The sequence below is a fragment of the Lepidochelys kempii genome, chromosome 3 (assembly GCF_965140265.1).
Source record: "Lepidochelys kempii isolate rLepKem1 chromosome 3, rLepKem1.hap2, whole genome shotgun sequence".
In the NCBI taxonomy this organism is placed as follows: domain Eukaryota; kingdom Metazoa; phylum Chordata; order Testudines; family Cheloniidae; genus Lepidochelys; species Lepidochelys kempii.
The window spans coordinates 140,653,805-140,672,035 of record NC_133258.1 but is presented as its reverse complement, the minus strand read 5'-3'; the positions used below and the strand labels follow the sequence as shown (position 1 = coordinate 140,672,035).

The following is an 18,231-nucleotide window of genomic DNA, read 5'->3' as shown; positions in this document are numbered from 1 at the left end:
AGGAGTTAAACATTTCTTTGCAAAGAAAGGTGTAAATTGTAATCTGTGATTGTTTTCTTTACTCATTTATGATCTTTCAGCCAGCAAACATGCTCAGCCCTTAATTAGGCTGTAATTCCATCACAATTCTTATTCTGTCAGATGAGGAAGAACAACTCAGCCATGTATTAAAATAGGAGTTTGCTGAGCATTATTCACTACTGTCAATTCCCCAGCGTCACTCCCAATTGCCATACTGTATGTGGTAATTGGGTTGGACAGAAACTGGGGGTGGGGGTGGGGCAGGAGGGAATCCACTACAGGGGAAATACTTTCCTTTCTGAACTGGATTAGTTGTGTATGGCAGCTGACTTATGAGTTTGTACAGATTCTCTGGTCAATGGAAGATTTAAGGAAGGAAGCAAAGGTTACTTGAGTCCTGCAGAGATTATTTTGTACTTTATACAAAAATCTCTTAAAACAAAAATCTCTCTTCCTGAATAAAATCCATTTTACTGTTATTTTTCCCATACAAGATCAGAACAGGAGAATTCAACCACACAGGAAGTGAAGAGAAGGATGGAAAGGAAAAATAGGATTTTTTGGTCTGTTGGGAGAGTAATCTATGTTTACTTAACTTTTAATTTTAAGTAAGAGACACTGTAAGCTTGTCAATGCTATCACAGGTAATAATTTTAAAGAAAAAAAGTGCTTTGGCCCAGACAAGGCGTTTCCTGAATTAGAATGCATTAAAAAAAATGGTGCACTGGTTAACATCCAGAAGGTTTTTGTGTAAAACTTCCCTCAGGATCAAGTGATTTATAAAGTTATTATAGCCCTGAGGTGCAAATAAATCCAAACCCCTTTCAGTCTACAGGGTAATAAGAAAAAAAGGTGTATTTTACTCACTAGAAAGGATGAACTACTTTGGACCAAAAGCAGTCTATGGGGTAATGCACTTTATAAAGAACAATACCGGGCTTGACTCTGAGGTACAAAGCACCCTCATCACTGACATTAATTGCAGAATATAGATAAGCACAGCGTACAAACAAACAGAAACCCTGAATTAGAGCGAAGTTTCAACAATATACACTACTGCTAAACGATGCAATACCATCTCCAGGGGGTTGTAATACAGAACAATTCATAGTGTTTTTTTTTAAATAAATTTATTACATTTTTATGACATACAGAAATGATAAATTGAGGGTACAGTTTCAAAACACCAATTTTACAATATATTGTGCATATTTTAAAATAAACTATTGACCCAGCAGTGGTTTATGTAATTAATCAAGGCAAGCAGGTACCTCTCTACCCAGTTATTAAACTGTAAATAGTACAGGCTACGGCAAAGAAATGCTCTAAGAGGAAGACTGGGACTTATGAGATAAAGTATCCCAAACATAAGGTACAAAAGAGTAGCAAATAGCCCTCTTGAAGAGTTATTAGTAAATTATTTCATTTTTAGTTTAAAGAACATCCCATCTTTATCCTCAATTTAAAAGTGTCTTAACAGTCTTAAAGCCAACATCACTAGTAAAAGTTGCCCATTATTCTGTATGTTTCACAGAGATAAGAGGGATCTTTACATTATTCATTTTGTTTCAGTCAACCAGATTAATATATTTTATTATAGTAATTACTAGGAATAATTTTTCACATTAAACATGAAACAGCATAGAGATATAAACTTCATTTCATTTTAAATAATTAATAAAGATCTTGTTTAGATATGGGAAAATTTAAAAATTAAAAGCCTAGGTTAATCTTTCATTGTAAAATAATGCCAAAACCTCTAGTCATTTTAGAAAAGCTACGCAGCATTGTTCTAAACAATTCTGAAACACTTATTAATCCCCAGCAATTAAACGTATCATTTTCAAACACAATGGGACAGAAACTGGAAGGCCATAACTGATTTGTATATAAATGTACACAATTTTTAAATCTATACACAACCCTAACATTTGTTAGGGCCTTCTTTAACAGACTGAGTAGTTTGAGTCCAGCAGGAAAAATATTGTGTGGGTTATCAGTTTTGTTCTCATCCCACACTTACAGGCAGAGTGTACCTTTGCACTTCCATTTTAAGATGCCACAGGTTGTATTTGACCGTTGGGTTGCTCTGTGATAAGCTAAGAATTGCTTCCTCGATTGCTGTTTTGTTTTCTTTCTGGATCAAACACACTACTTTCATATAAGATCTTGTTTCTCATCCCTTCTTGAATAATTCTTTGCTGGATCCTTAGTTTTGCACGATTGTATCTGCAATATATCCTTAAGGAAGAAAAAAAACAAAGTACATTTGAAAAAATCAACTGTTCAGCTAGTTAAAATGTATGAACTGTAAATTCTACACATCATAACTGGACATTTTACAAGCATTTATGTAAATATTAGCACAGCTGCTAATTCTCTAAGGCATGGTTCTACAGCCACTTTCCACAAGGAATTATTTGCAAGCAGCTACAGAATTGGTTCCTAAACATATAATTCTTTTGTACTTTTAAAGATCTGGATTTGGTCCTGATCCTGCAAACACTTGCACACCTGCATAGTTTTAAACATGTGAACAGTCCTCACTGATTTCAGTGGGACTCCTTATGTATCTAAAGATAAGCACATCTTTAAGTGTTTACAAGATTATGGCCTAAGTTAAAATTTTAACTGAAAGTGGGAGGAAACAGAGACATGAAGAAAGGAAAGGACAAGAGGACTGCATGGTCTCTTGGGAGACTAAGCCACATGTAGCAGAATGCTTTTTTTAATTTAATTTTAATTAAAAATATGAAGTCCAATAGCTTAAGGTTTATGAACATCCTTGCAAAAATAAGTTTTGGTAATGAATTTAAAGGAGAGGAAGGAGGCATGGCTAGAGTAATGAAAGGTCTTCCCAGAAGAGTATGAAAGGTAACAGAGGACAGCACAGGAATATATGTACAAATTTGCAACTCTGGTCTGTCAAAATTCAAGAAACATCTTGTATACCAGCATCCTAACGTTGTCAAAACAAAGCCTCCCATTCCAAAGTCAAAAGATCTTCTAACTCTACCTGAAAGAGAACAAACAAAAAACAGATAATGAAAACAATTATCCAAACTACTTTTATTTCTCTCAACTAGCAGAACAAAATCAAGCAGAAAAATTAATCTCTCTTGCTGAAGAAATTACAGGAAAACAATAAAAAACACTCACTGGTTGCTAAAAAATGTCCAAGGCCCACAACTAGAGAACCCAGTGACCCATAGAGTATTGACTCTCGTGCACAGGGAATATTTTGGACATCAAGGATTCCTAGGAGCTTAAAGGTCTAGAAAAAAAAAAATAGTTACATTATGACTATCTTAATTCAGATAATTTTTTAAAAAAGAAATAATACATTAGAGTTGCATTCTCCATCCCTCTTTCTGATTTTCAGACAAAAAAACAAAAAAAAGTGGTCCCCTATAGATTCAGTCGTTAGCACAAAACAGTTAATTTGTTGTTGGTTTTATTTTAAATACCCCATAAGACTTATTATTTTCAGCTATATTTGTTTTTGTGCAAATAATGCACTGATCATACAAAACACGAGATTGTGAAAGTAGACGGAGCTAAATTAATCCCAAATCTATCCTGTTAGTCCACTGACTGCTACTGAATTATGTCAGGGATGAATTTGGCCCACTATGTAATTCAGTGATATGAAGTAAACTCTGAAAATTTTACCAATATTCATTCATTATAAGCAATCATCAGTGCCTTCGAAAACCAGACTGGGGCTAATAAAGTGATTATACATTTGCTAACTAGTTCCATCACTTCAATTTAAAATCTAGAAAAAGGATACATTTCCATGCAGAGGCGTCAGTCTCAACTCTATCACAAGGCTGACTTGATCCCCCTTTAGTGTTTGTGTGCGCGCAAGGGTGCATGTGTGTACACACACATAGCACCACGGTATCTTTCAGATTAGGGTTGTCTCCATGACAACTAAAACGTGGTCAAACTGAGGAAGTGTTTTTCGAGATTAAGACTTAAAATGGCTCAATTCTGAGATGTCTGCATCCTACCTGCCCAAGAGAGTCACATTACCCCACAAAATTTGAGACAGAGGTAGACTCTGGACATGGGCTAACGCAAGAGGAAGCGTTCAGGAAAAAGTAAAATGTTTTGTATAATTCAAAAGGTAGAGAATGATTATTTCATGAAAAAAAATGGCAAAAAACAAAACAAAAAAAACGGTGAAGAATATTCTTGTCATCCTCCAAACCCACCAAGGCTAATTTTCATCTTTAGGTGCCTAAATACCTTTAAAAAAAGCTGCCCTCAAGTAACTTGCTAAAGGTTATATAAGGTATTTGTGATAGAGCTGGAAACAGAACCCCAATTTCTAAGTTTCTAAATTAATTGACTCATGTCTACCCACCAGTCCATACAGGCTCAAACAAGTTGCTTTATATTTCTTTAATTGGCCAGCTGCAAAATAAGGAGAATATTTACCCACTCTGTAAAGTGATTGGAGATGTACAGATTAAAAAGATCTATGTTTTTCAGAGGCATTATCTTGAAGCATTGAAATTCGAAAAATTAGTGAGGAGGGCTTTGAGAACTAGTATATTAAGCATTATATGCTTAGTCAACAGACCAAGGTTCTAACCCTGATTTTGACACTTAATTTACCGAGATGTTTTAAAGCATATTTTACCATCATTCAGCTTTTAGTTACGTTGTGCTGCACATGAAAATGTGACTAAATCACACAGAGAACATGTGTATCTTTGACAGGCAGGCACAGCAGGAGACAATTTGTTTCAGCTGCACTACTCACACCACAATCCTTTAACATAATCTGATGACCAGTCCATCCCATTTAAAATTGTAAAAAGCTATATACCTTCATTTATATTCACAAAAGAACAATAGTAGGTCTTTTACAAAATCCAAAAAGAATTATGTTTTTAAAACATACGTTCTTACAGAAATGCATATTTCAACCACAGAACAACCTTTACTCTGACCAAAAATAAATAAATAAATATCGTCCTTGTCAGTAATCATTAACACAATCCTTTTGGGGGAAAAAAAAGTGTTATATATGTAGCCAAGGGTTTCTAAGGGAATTGAGTGCCTACTACTCTTAGATCCCTTTGAAAAAATCAAAGCAATAAACATTATTGAATATTGATTAGCCTCAAATGCTGGTCCATATACATAAAATTTACCCAAAACTGATAGCTATTCACTTTTCTATTACATTATTCTCCAACAGTAATTAGAAGTAACATTACCAAAAGAAAAACATCTAACAATTTGCAATAGATTATTTCAGATTTATAAAAGCCTCTACAAGCATTTCTAGAGCCTCTGCTCTGAATATAGTTAACTGATAGTATTTCCTACTTAATAGTATTCTTCCAAAAAAATCTATTTAGATATCAAAATCAAGATGAAAAAATATGCATAAAAGGCCGCAAAAACACATGGCTCAGAGTTAAGGGTGCTATTGTTGTGATGAAATCTGCATTTCCTGCAGATAAAGAATGTGTTTGTTCATTATGAAGGTACATTTCTGTCTTTATTAATTCTCTTGCTTTTAAATCCTTAGGTTTTACATATGTTATGACCAATAGCTATGTTGTCACTTAGTATCTTTACGTTTTTATTTTTTTTTTAGTTATTTTTTAATTTGGAATGATACTGTTCTTGAACACTTTAGATATATCACTGAACAGGGGCTTCATTCCAGCTCCAAAATATACAATGCCACATCCTATCTCTTTCAAGGAGTTTTGTTTTCTTAACAGAAAAACAGTCTTAACTCAGTCCTCACTTTCAGTTCTATCTCACTCACAGGTCTCTCACAGCTTCCCAGTTCTGCCCCCTCTTTTGGGCAGCAGCCTCAGGGCTGTCTCCCTGAGGATCTGGCTCTTTGCTCCAGGAGACCTACCATGGGAGTCAGCTCCATTCCACTGTGGCTTCACCCTCTCTCAATCATTCACCCTTCTACCTCCTGCCCACTAGCAGCTTTTTAGGGTCAGGTGTATTCAAGTCCCCCTTTAATTAGGTGGGCTGGACTCACCTGCTCTGATCCAGGGGAGCTGGGCCTCCACAGGAACCAACTATCCTGTGACAAGATGGTACAGAAGATGCTATGCTATTGTATTACTTTTGAGAGACGTAATTTAGGTTCTTATGCAACACTTACGAGTAGTATTAGACAGCCGGCTTACATATGAGATTAGAGTTTGTACACAACTATCAAAATTTTTTGCAGAAAGTTTAAATACATAAGTGTCAGTTGATTTAGGACCAAATCTACTCATGCAACTGAGATAAAAAGGAGTTGTCCCTTACTCATGTATTCTCATCAGGAATAATTTCAACAGCTCATATGTGGAAAAATCATTTGAGTTGCTGTTGTTTTCAAAGACTGTATCCACACTATGTATATGCTGCATGATGCATACTTTCAAAATAGTATTTCAACTACTGTTATACTGAAATAATTTGCTTACAACTCCAACTATAACACCAGAAAGTATGGATGTTACGGAAGCTGATCAGTTTGTCCAAAAAAAAAATATGAAAAGAGACAAGCCCATACATAATGTTTACATGACAAAATGCTGTGGAAAAATCTTTATTATTTCATTTTTCAGGTCATCCTTAGTTATGTTTAGTACCTTATTCCACAAGCAGTTCCACTGAAATCAGTAGGCCTACTAAGAGAACTGTATTGGTAAGAATAGCAAAAATGTCCCTATAAGGCTTCATTATGTAAGGTATTGAGCACCCTCAATATTCACTGATGTCAAAGGGAGCTGGTCAGCACCTCACAGGAGCACACTCCTTGTCACAGGATCAAGACATTCAATTTCCATTACAAGATTTTCTGTAATGAGGACATGCTACAGAAAAAGTAAAAACCTTTCAAATACACAAACTTCTTATAAAAATTATTGCTTTACATAGGTCTGTATGTAAGAGAAATAAAGAATTTGTCTAAGAGGCTTTGTCTGTTTACAGATATTTCTCTTGGCAAAGAGAAAGCGTAGACTGGGTAGACGGTCGGTCCTTCATCAGTTGAGACTGAGCTGATCACAACACATCTTCCAATCTTCTCTCGCTCTGGCTATCCTTCGCCATGCTTGTCCGTATCTCCTTGTTAGGAAATCACCCCACCTCTTTGGAGGCTCACTGCGTGGCCATTTCTGCTCTCACGGATACCACTTGGACATAGCTGCGGTCCATGTAGCTGTTGTCGCTGAATCGGGCCATATGTCCCGCCCACCACATTTTGCTGAGCCTGCTTTCAACAAAAACGTCCCACACTCCAGACTGCTCCCTACTTATATCGTTGGGGACGTAACTGCGGAGTGAAATGCCCAAAAATGTTTGCTCCATCGCCCTCTGTGTGACAGACAATTGATGTTCTTCAATCTTTGTCAGCGACCATGTTTCACTGCCATATAACATCGCTAGAAGCACGGTCGAGTTAAAAAGATTCGCACAAGTTGTTTTGCTGATCTTTCCTTGGAGGATGTCCTTGATGTCACTGAATGCACACTATCCAGTTTTTTTTCTGCATGACAGTTTGCCTTTCTGATCGTGGCACATGTTAACTTCCTGGCCCAAATAAACATGTTTATCAACCTCTTGGATCTGCTCTCCTCCAAGAGTTATTTGGGTTCTTGGCAGAACATATGATTTCATGTATTTTCTTTTCCACCAGTTCATTTTTAATCCGAATTGACTACTTTTTGCGTTCAATTCTTTAAGCATTCTCTCAAGCTGGGCTGTATTTTCAGCTACCAGCACTATATCATCTGCGAACCTGAAATGGTTGAGCCACTCGCCGTTGATATTAATCCCGCCTTTCAAGTCTGCTCATCGAAAAACCAATTCAAGACAGGCTGTGAATAATTTGGTGAAACTGTTTCTTGATGGGGATTCGGAGGGGATGCAAGAGAAGTAAAGAATTAAAGTAAAGAGAAAGCATGTTAATTTAATAGATTAACTTTCTAGTGTACAGATTTTTGAACAGTCTGAAATAGACTGTCTAGTAGTACGAGGCACAGATTACAACACAGATGAAAAGGGGAAAAAGAATAAGGGAAGAAAGAAATAACATTTTTAAGATGTTACTTTTCCTATCACTGTATATGACAGACAGTAAAGCCTTGCACAATGAAAAACCTATAAAATTCTCAAAATATCAACATGAAAAATACTGGTCTTCAAAACTGTAGGGAAAAGGTGAGACCACCATTTCTTTGGTTAATTAAAATAATTAATTAAAAACAGAAAGAGGACAGGAAAAGGTAATTTTAAGTTGTTAAATGTGTGTTTCTGGAGACCTGAATAGCTGAATTGGTTGCCGAACTTTCTGAAGTTACCACAGTGCAGTGAAAAAACTTTCAAAAGACTTGTACCTAAAAGGTCCCCTTAACAACTATTCTTAAGTGAGGACACCTCTTAATGAACGTTCACTTAGGCCCTAATTTTGCAAGTGGCTCTGCACAAGTGGCGGCCTGTGACTATCAGAGTCCCACTGACTGCAGAGCAGCTAGCAAGATCAGGGCCTTGGTTGACAAGACCAGCTGTTTTCAGGGTCCACTGCAACTATAAATTGCCTGCTTAAACAATGTCTGCAGCTCAGGTTAAAGTAATCATTGTCTGAAACTAGTCCTAAAGCAGAGAACAGGGATTCTCAATTTTTTTTCATAGTTGTGGTCCACACAATAAGTTTCATGGACCATCTCCCCTTCCACTCTGAATTGTACGGACTGTGATTGCATAACATTCCTGTGACAATTAAATCACCTGATTAAGTGGAAAAGAGATATTAGGAAAGCATCTACTGTATTTTTAGCTATCTTTAGTACACTTCACCAGCTGGAAAGAAGAATGAAAGCCAGCACCATATGACCTAGCAACCTCTGTATTTCAGCAGGAAGTACTTCAGCATACCACAGATTTAGAACCTTTGTCCTAGAGTAGTTATATTCAATTAAAATTAACTGGAAGTAAAATTTAAGAGCATGTAAGAAGCTTCAATAAAAATGTAATGCATTTTAATACAAAAATATTTTTGGTAAACAATATGCTGCATATGTGTACACAATGGTGCCATCCATTAAAAAAGACAAAAAAAAAAATCACAGGAAACCTTCAAGCTCCTTCAAATTCCCATGAGTTTTTCCCATCTGCTTTTCAATGGTTGACACTGCATCATAGCAATCACCAGGGTCTTCAGAATCTAGAAGAACCCTAAATCACATCCCATAGAAACATCTGTGGGGAAGGGGATCTGGCCATCTTCATTCATGTCTTCCCCTGACACACACCATCCTTTGGATAGGTTACCATCCCTCCAGGTCTTGTCCCAAACCTGGCAGATTCCAGGGGCTCCTTGGGATGCCCTGTACCTCATCAGCATCTTGAAGGTAGGGCAGCTCCATTGGAGCCTTGGTACAAAGAACTCTTTACCTTACAACGTATGTCACCAGTGCATGTTCTACAGAAAAGATAATACAGCAGAGACTGTGACATATATTAAATATACAAAGGATCCCAGTCACCCAAAGAGCCACACCCAGATCTAAGGGAGAAGACAGTCAGGTCAAAGAGAGCACATGACACTTACCAGCATGTACCTTCTTTGCTTTTTAGTATTATTGGTTATTTTAGAATATTCACATATAAACTGTATGCATAAGAAATAAGCTTAGAAAGAGTAGATTTTATTGGTATGCATCAGTAAACATTGATTTCACTGTACATAAAAATTGATAAAAAATTCCATCAATAATAACTGAAATGTACAGTTAAGTAAATTATGAAAAGTGCTGCTTGAGAACTACAGTTTAATTTCAGGTACTCCTTTTCTTTTCGAGGATATTTACTGTGTTTATTTTACCATGCAATGTTGACAATTTGTGTTTTAACAGTTACAAAGCTTTATCTTTTTGAATTGCAACATCCATCATCATAAAATAATTATCTGGGCCTGCCCTAATTTCCTGCAATTGTGAACATTTAAACAGATACAACTTTTTAAAAATGCTTAAAAACCCCTAGCCATATGATCGGGCAAAATTATGAAAACCCAAATCACGGACTTTGACAGCCTAGGTAGGAGGCGATCGCTGCAACCGGGGAAAGGCCGGCCCGAGCCCGCGTACTGACTTGACAACCTTGAGAAGACCCCTGTCAAGGGCAGAGGATCTAAAATTAGCTTTGGCAGCCCCGCGGTGAGTGGGAGCTGGGCGAGGCGCGTCGCTCCCGGCGCCTGCCCCGGCAGACCCGCCGTGACACCCGGCCGGGCTCCCCGAGCTGCAGCCCTGCATGGTGGGGGGTCCCGGCTCTAGGGCAGGGGCGGCGACGGAGCGGACGCGGCTCCCACCCAGGGCGCCGCCGCCTGTCTCTGCGCTCACTCCGCAAGGACCAGGCACTCGCCGGGGGCCGACGCCCCACCCCGGGGCCCCAGGGACCCGCCCCGGCGAGGGGGGGAGGGAGAAGAGCTCGGCCCTCCCGTGCAGCCGCCACCTCGCGCTGAGGAAGGGGGGGCGAGGGGGGACACAGCCACTAGCGGGGTGGGCAAGGCCCCTCCCCCACTTGCTCCGGGGAGGTGCCGGCTCCCGACGAGCCCAACCCACGAGGAGAAGGCGCCGCTCTCCTCTGCCCCCACCCTTACCTTCTCCGAGCCGGGCTCACCCTCCCCCGCCATGGCAGTGTGCTCACAGCGCCCTCCTCACGCTACCAGTAAGGCCGAACCGGGCCGTGTGTAAAGAACGAGAGAGAAGTGCCAGCGGAGCCGCTCTAGCCGCCGCGCCCCGCCTCATCTCTATGGTGCCCGAGATGAGCGCGCCGGGCGCCATTTTAGGTATAGCGCTGAGAGATTCCAGCGAAATCCTTTGTTCACTGAAATGGGTCACGGAGCAGCGCGGGGGCGCGCGCGGGAACGCGCGCGGCTCCCCCTTCCCCGGCCCAACCGCCGCGCGCGCGCACGTTCTCGCTGAGTCTCTCACCCGCACACACATAGGCAGCGCGCACGGGAGCGGGTTGGGCTGGGGCTGGTGTCCCCGAGAGACGTGACAGAGCTGCGGGAGGGGGGAGATGGAGAATAAAATGGAAGGCGGAGATCAGCCCTTCCCTGAGGCGGGGACACAGACCTAGGGGCCAATATTGGCCAGTGTTTAGTGTCGCCTCACAACGGGGGTGCAGCGGCCAGCAGCACTTCTGGACACACACACCCGCCCCAACAAGAGACAAGCCTCCAACCCCTCTCAAGGGCATGAGGGGAAAGTGACACAGCCCCTTTCTACATCTCCTTTCCAGCCTCAAAGGCCCATTTCTGGGGTCTCTAAGCCCCAGTCCCTGCAGTAGAAGTTATGCCATCAAAGTTATCTAATTTGCAGTTTATGTAATTACGACCTTGTAATATGCTTGGTGCACTGTACAATACGTAAGATGAAGCTAGGCCTTGCCCCAAGTTAACAACCAGCTCCAACTCCTATTGCCACCAATGCAACCTGAATTACTAAGAGTGTTAAGAGGCACTAAAACCCAAAAGAGTAAACATGCTAAATATGCTGGTTGAGCAATGACTAAGTGGAGGAAGAGGGAAAGTGATGCATAACCCTATATAAATAACTGAATGATGTGAACACTGTGGAAGGAGAGGGATTATTTAGGGTTACAATGGGAAACAACTAGGAATAATGGGATATGATGAAGAGAAAATGTACCTTCAGAATGAAGTAAAGCATCCTGACAATGAGATTTACTAGAATAGACTCTTAACTTGAATTTTCAAGGCAAGTGCTGAAGTACTATTGGTTGGGACTTTCCAACTAAATTAGGCAAAATACAAGCAAATGTACAATAGGAAATGGTTATGAGGTGGTTCATACTGTAATTGGTCTTTTCCATCCTTAACTATTATTAAGTTATGTACATGTAAGCAGTGTCAAGATGAGCTCCACCCTGACATCTGGTGGTGAGGTGTGGCAAGTTGTGGAAAAGAACTTCAGGGGCCAATCTCATTTGCATAGGCACACCCACCCCGCCTAGAATGAGGCCAGAGCTGCCCAAATGGTCACTTTGGCTGCTGTGGGATCCCCAGTGTCTCTGTTACTGGGGCAGGAAGAATAAATTGTTATTACCCTGATTATGGGAACTGTGCTTGGAACTGTACTTGGCCTTTTGTTATGATGGAGGGACTCGCCATCACCTAAGTGGCACTCGCTAGGCAAGGGTCATGGGTTCCAAAACTTTGTGAATTGAGAGAGGCTGGGGACAAGTATTAATACTTGGTGGCATAGGCCCCTTGGTGAAGGCCTTACATGCTAATTGCACTTCCTCCTCTCCCCACTGTGGAGTATCAGAGCTAATTTTGATTCCATTAAAAGTCTAGTTACAGGCTGCTGAGCTCACTTTGGGCTAGTGGTGCACTAGCATTGAGGCTCCCCTACTACAAGCTGAATTCACCAAAGAGCTGAACTGACTAAGAGCTGAAATCACTGAGTGTTGTGTTAAGTAGTGGGGGAGCCTGAAGCTATATTGTGGAGCAGTTTGTGGGATGGTTGGAGTGCCTTGTGGACAGGCTGGTAGAGCAGTTCATAGGACAGTGGGAGCTGCTTGTGGGACGTGGAGCAGTTGTGGGGTGGCGGGAGCTGCTTGTGGGGAGCAGAGCTGAGCGAAGCAGTTTGTGGGGCAGCTGGTGGAGCAGAGTGGAACTGTGGGGTGGTCAGCTTCAGATCATGTAAGGTGCCCCTTACCTCTCTCTTCCCCCACACCTCCCATCTCCGCCCAGGTTGGGAGGTAAAACTCTGCAGATAAACTTTCGAACTCTGTGGCTGTCCTGACCAGGGACAGAGACTTTTGGGTCATTGGACTTTTGGGACTTTGGGTGATTCGGGGTTGCTGGACTCAAGAACCAAAGGGAAAGGGCATGCCCCAATTTGCTTGGGGTGGGTTTTTTGCTCATGGGTTGTGTTATGAATCCTGTTGGTGGTGTTTCCCCAACATAATGCCACATTGTTTCTCTCTGTTATTAAAAAGTTTTTTGCTACACTCAGACTATGTGCTTGCAAGAGAGGAAGTATTGCCTCTTGGAGGTGCCCAGCGGGGGTGGTATATATTTGTCCCAGGTCACTGGGTCGGGGCTCGAGCCAGTTTGCATTGTCTTATTGGAATGGAACCCCTAGATACTGAACCCGGCCCTTGTTGCTGCCAACTCTGACGGGCAGAAGGGTTACATACATATGAAAACAATAACAGTAGTATTTGGGGAGATAAACAGTGATAAACTTTTTAACCCTGTTGAATGACATAGAACAGAGTTTTCCAATGGGACAGAATGGAAATATTGAAGCTATTTTGCTTTAAGGAAAATAGAGGTTCACTCTCATAGACAATGAATTGTTGGGAGGATTCATTTTATAACACTACAATTGTATGGAGATTCATTTTAGGACATTTTAAAAAATAGAATCCTCTCCTTCTTGGTGATGAAGAACTGTGTTGTTTCAACAAAATATTTGTAATATTGCTTATCAGTTTTAAAAAAATCTTCCCTCATTGAGGAAATACCACTGATTTAAATTTTCAGTGTTTGAGAGCCGAGTCTCTTTACTGGACTAAAAGTGTAGTCTACTCTTTGCTCTATTCACTAATTTGTTGTCCACAGAGTATGCTCAGAAAGAATTAATGGAATGTATATCACTAAAATGCACTGGTTAAAAGTTTCTTAAAAATCAATTCAAGACAGACAAGTATGGTTTGAATTCTGATAGGTATACGTTAGTTTTAAATATTTTCAAGTAGTGATTATTATTAGTTATATCAGGGATTTGGAGCAATCAAATTTTTGAATAGTGATTGCTCTAGCTCCGCTCCGCGCTCAGACTCAAGTTAATTTTTAACTAAATAAAAAAGTGCATACTGTAATTTTGAAAAACATTATTTTTATTCAGACTTTTAACACAATTTAAATGTCATCAACAATGATACAACCTAGAATCATTCATAATTCATTCTGTAAAAAAATTATTGCAGCAATCAAGTCATCTTTCATAGCCTGCTGCAAATAATTTAAAATTAACTTTAAAGCTGAAAACAGTCGCTCTACACTAGCTTGAGTTGTTGGCATGCTCGAAGCAATTCTACAGGCAGCCTGAATGTGTTGTGGGTAGCTGTAAATGGCCTCAAAAACAGACTTAACTTTTAGCCTACCAATAGACTCCATTGCTTCACAATCTTCCCGAAAATTTCTCTCGACTAATGCTTCATTACAATTATGAATTGCAGAAACTTGCCGGCGTCTTTCTTGTTTATCCAATTCCTTTTTGAAGGCGTCATCTTCTGAAGAATTGGTGCTTGAATTATCTCCATTTCCCTGTGATGGTTGAAGACATCTGAGGGATGGATGCTCGAACAAGTTCAGAGTGGAGACGGAAGTTTGAGAACAGCCTGCTATTTCTGAAGGATGTGAACTTTCCAAAACTGCAAATTCGATTGTTGATGACTCCTTTTGTTGTGTTTCGTTTTCTTCAACCTCTTTCACCAAGTTCAAATGTAGCAATAGATTTTGTTTTTTGAGTCGTCGAGCAATATCAAGGAGCCCTTTCTTTGCCTTTGGTATTTCCCTTGAGGTAAGAAAAATCCGATACTGTGGATCAACATAAACTCCAGCAAGGAAATGAATATTGTCAAAAAGCTTCTCTTCGCGTTTCTGCATGGAGGATAGAATTCCTTCTGCAATTTGCCCACTATTTTCTTGCAAGGATTTTGACAGTTTTCGCCATTCCTTCATTAAAACTCCCAGGGTTACATTGACAGCTTGAAGATTCACGGTTGTTTGGTTTGGTTTTTCCAAGAGGTCTCACAGGTTCTTCTCTTCGTCCCATTCAGCTTTTGTTAACTTGAGTTCTCTTCTTCCAGCAGCAGCCACTTGTTCACAGTAAGATTGAAAAATGAGAAGCTGATCAATCATCACAAATGTTGAACCCCAGCGAGTCCCAGTATCCAGTGATTGAGTTACCCCGTGTAGATCAAGCAGAACACTTTGAATACTTGGGGTTCGTAGTTTGATAACAACTTGTCGAATTTTTGCCAGAAATTTCTTCTCATGTTCTTTGTTCAATCCATCCCAGATTGCCAAAACTGAAGAGTGTGAATACCACACCTCATCAGTTCGACTTTTGAGTTGTCTCATGAAGCCATGTTGGAAGTATGAGGCTAGGGTCATTAACCCATTGCGCAGCAGCATCCATGTTGAGTTTGATTTCATCCATTCCTTTAGTTCCTTCATCAGGCAAAATAGCTTCAGTTCTGTCCACATCCCTGTTGTCAGGAGGTAGAAATGGTTTCATTGTCCTTGCTGAAATTTTTGATGGCACACGTCACGTTTGCTGCATTGTCAACGTAGATGCGCAGCACTTGCATTTCACTGATCCCAAATTTTTCTAAAATAGCTTTTACATGACTTTTCACGTACGAAGAATTGTGACGCCCTTCAGTGTCGATTATGGCCAAGGTTTTTACAACAGCTTTATCTTTTCCTTCTTCATAGTACTGAGCATTGATTGCAAGGAAATTTCTGCTTCCACGGGTTTCCGCATCCATTTTCAGGTAGCACAATTTTTGCTCCAAAGCTTTCTTGAGCTTTTTGCGACCAGACTCAGCTGTGCTGACAACTAAATGACAAACCGCATCTTGCCCCGTTGAAACGCCAAGCTGCCGACCCATTTCACCTGTAGTTTTTTGGAATCCTTTGTTCTTGAGCCTGAAGGTAGTGAGCGGTGTTGAACTCAAGCAAACCATTTCCATCAGCCCTTCAGGGAAAGTATTGGCATTCATGGTGACTGTAACCTTTGAGGACTTCAAATATGAGTCAAGTTTTGTTTGCTCAATTTTGGGTTTCTTTTCAGATGAAGCTCCGCAAAAAATCTTTTCTCCAGGAGTTTTAAAAGAGCCAGATGAACGTCGTTTAGCCGCATCAGCTTTCTGTTTTGCCTCATCTTCCTGGTCCTTTTTTGTAACCAGAGCCACATAGTTTTCAGGATGGTTATGTTTTACATGCAGCCAAAGGCTGAAACTTTTCACGGCACTTGCTTCACTTGTCTTGAAGCTACATGGTTTGAGCTCACCATTCACTTCCTTTTCCACCTTGCATGTTGCCTATTTCTGTTTTGCTTTTCCCAAAAGCCCAAATTTGGGCTTTTCAAATTCAAAAGTAAAGACGTCGTTGAGATCCTTTTGTGTAAATCGGCTATCTATCTTGGGGGACAGATTTGATTTTTTTGTTGAAGCCATGGCCAAATGTTCTTGTGCTGCTACCACATCCAAATGTTTCTTGTTATGATCTTCGAAAAACAGTGAACAAAAGCATTACATTTTTTTATAATGTACCTGCCTGTGATATCTTAACCACTTCAGGTACTTCGAATTTATTTTGGATTTTCTGGACAAAAATGATCGCATTTTCTTTTTACACAAAATTATTATTAAAGTATATTTTAATATTTTAACATGTTTCTTGCAGTTTTAATGAAGTAAGAAGTATTTTAATAGACATAATTCATATAAATTTTTATTTATAAATTGCAAGTTAGTTTTTCTTGTGAAATTTTGTGGTAAAAATATTCAAAATATTTTCCAAGTTTTTAATTAATATCTCAAAAATGCTTTAATATAGATATATCAATGAAATTTGTATGTGCTGTAGCGTTAGTACGTGCTATCGCTGTTCTACAACATTAATTGTTGGGAAGTAACGAGGCTACACGTTACAAGGTTGAAAATAAACTTTAACGGGAAAGTGGATTCAAATTGCAAGCACTGTCCTTTTAGTAAAGAGAGCAAATTTTCGGAAATACATTTTTCCTTCATCAGTCTGGAAACATTATACAAGATAGAACCTGTTATTAGATGCATAGAAATAAAGAATGTGACTATTTTGGAATAACAGAATGGGAAAATAGTTTTTTTTTGCTTTAAAATACTGTAGTATCATCTACTGTACAATAATGTTGTTATTGTCATTTATTTGTATTATTGTAGATCCCAGGAACCCTCATCATGGGCCAGGACCCCATTGTGCTAGGTGTTGTACTAAGCCTATGATGATGTCTACCTTGTGTTTGATATGTATCAATTACAAATATTACTGGTAAGAAGAGACTTCACGGTATTGCACCTGTCCAATACAAAATCACTGGCTCCATGAACATCTCCAATGTCACAATGAAGAAGCTACTGTCTCATACTCACATAAAGGAGAGGTTAACCACATACCTTGCAGGAAAAGCATTCCAGCTTTGATGAAATGGGAATGGTCTTAATGTTTTCTCTGAATACTGTGTGGGTGCCTCAGTTTCCCCTATTTATTTCTTAAATATCTAGGTGGTGGGGTAAGGGTCTGTGATTGTTGCAGACACCTTGTCTCCTGGCAGTTGATGGCCTGGACCCCTCCCCTGCAAGGTGTCAACTGAAGGTGTTGGAGAACAAAGGGATCGGTGGCCTCCTTGCCCAAGAAGAGAGACAAAGGCCAGAGGAGGGGCTGGAGGGAGTTTCAGTTTGGAGCTGGCTGGGGAAACTGAGGGAGGCCCAGAACCGGGGTCTGGGCTCCCTATCCCCCAAGATGGACCTGACTGAGGGGTTCTGTTTTCTGTACCTACAAGCTGTTTTGACTTTGTTACTGTCATAAACCTTCTGTTTTACTGGCTGGCTGAGAGTCACAGTGAATCGCAGGAAGTGCGGGGTGCAGGGCCTTTACTCCCCAACATTCTGTGACAACTAGTGGCAGAGGTGGAATGTTCTGCACCCTGTGGATGGCGCTTCCTGCAGTTAGTGACTAGGAAGCAGTAAAACGAAGGGGGATTAACGAGAACTGGGCGTGCTGAAGGCTCAGAGAGGAGCGGTTTCAGGAGGCGAAGGAGCTATGCTTAACCCCTGGGAGTGTGTGACCAGTGAGAAGGATTGTTGCAGGAACGGGGTTCCCCTGGGGACTGTGGTGAGCGGTTCCAGGGGCAGAGGAGTCTGCGGCTTGACCCTGTAAGAGAGGTGGTGAACTGGAGAAGGGCTGGTACAGTAGGGGTTCTTCCTGGAAACCGTGGGGAGCTGAGAGCACACAGGCCTGTGAGTCCACAACAACTTGGGAACAGCGAAGTGATGGCCTATCACCATCTCGTTAAGAAGGACATTGTAAACCTGTGCAAAAAGAGAGGGTTACACATTGGAAAGTTCACCAAAACACAG

General features: G+C 40.4%; 2 protein-coding genes across 4 annotated transcripts in view; one reads left to right on the top strand and one right to left on the bottom strand.

Annotated features, from left to right (window-relative positions):
- The window catches only part of HNRNPU (heterogeneous nuclear ribonucleoprotein U), a 296,525-nt gene that overhangs the window by 30,877 nt on the left and 247,417 nt on the right, over positions 1 to 18,231 (top strand). The window lies entirely within an intron of this gene.
- On the bottom strand, positions 1,020 to 11,024 carry COX20 (cytochrome c oxidase assembly factor COX20). Of its 3 annotated transcripts, none has more exons than XM_073338286.1 (4): positions 9,457 to 10,616; positions 3,181 to 3,295; positions 2,974 to 3,037; positions 1,020 to 2,262 (listed from the first exon to the last, which is right to left on the bottom strand). In XM_073338286.1, the coding sequence occupies exons 1-4, from the start codon at positions 9,517 to 9,519 to the stop codon at positions 2,121 to 2,123; spliced, it is 384 nt and encodes a 127-aa protein (XP_073194387.1). In that variant the 5' UTR covers positions 9,520 to 10,616; the 3' UTR covers positions 1,020 to 2,120. The 3 variants fall into 3 exon arrangements, with proteins under 3 accessions (XP_073194387.1, XP_073194389.1, XP_073194388.1); XM_073338288.1 differs by lacking the exon at positions 9,457 to 10,616 and adding an exon at positions 10,998 to 11,024 and having other exon boundaries at positions 1,135 to 2,262; XM_073338287.1 differs by lacking the exon at positions 9,457 to 10,616 and adding an exon at positions 10,664 to 10,897 and having other exon boundaries at positions 1,138 to 2,262.

Coding starts and splice junctions, on each gene's coding strand:
- COX20 (XM_073338286.1), bottom strand. CDS start 9,519: ATGTCACAGTCTCTGCTGTATTATCTTTTCTGTAGAACATGCACTGGT. Junction 3,038..3,180: donor TGGACATTTTTTAGCAACCA/GTGAGTGTTTTT, acceptor GTTCTCTTTCAG/GTAGAGTTAGAAGATCTTTT. Junction 2,263..2,973: donor TTGACAACGTTAGGATGCTG/GTATACAAGATG, acceptor TTCTTCCTTAAG/GATATATTGCAGATACAATC.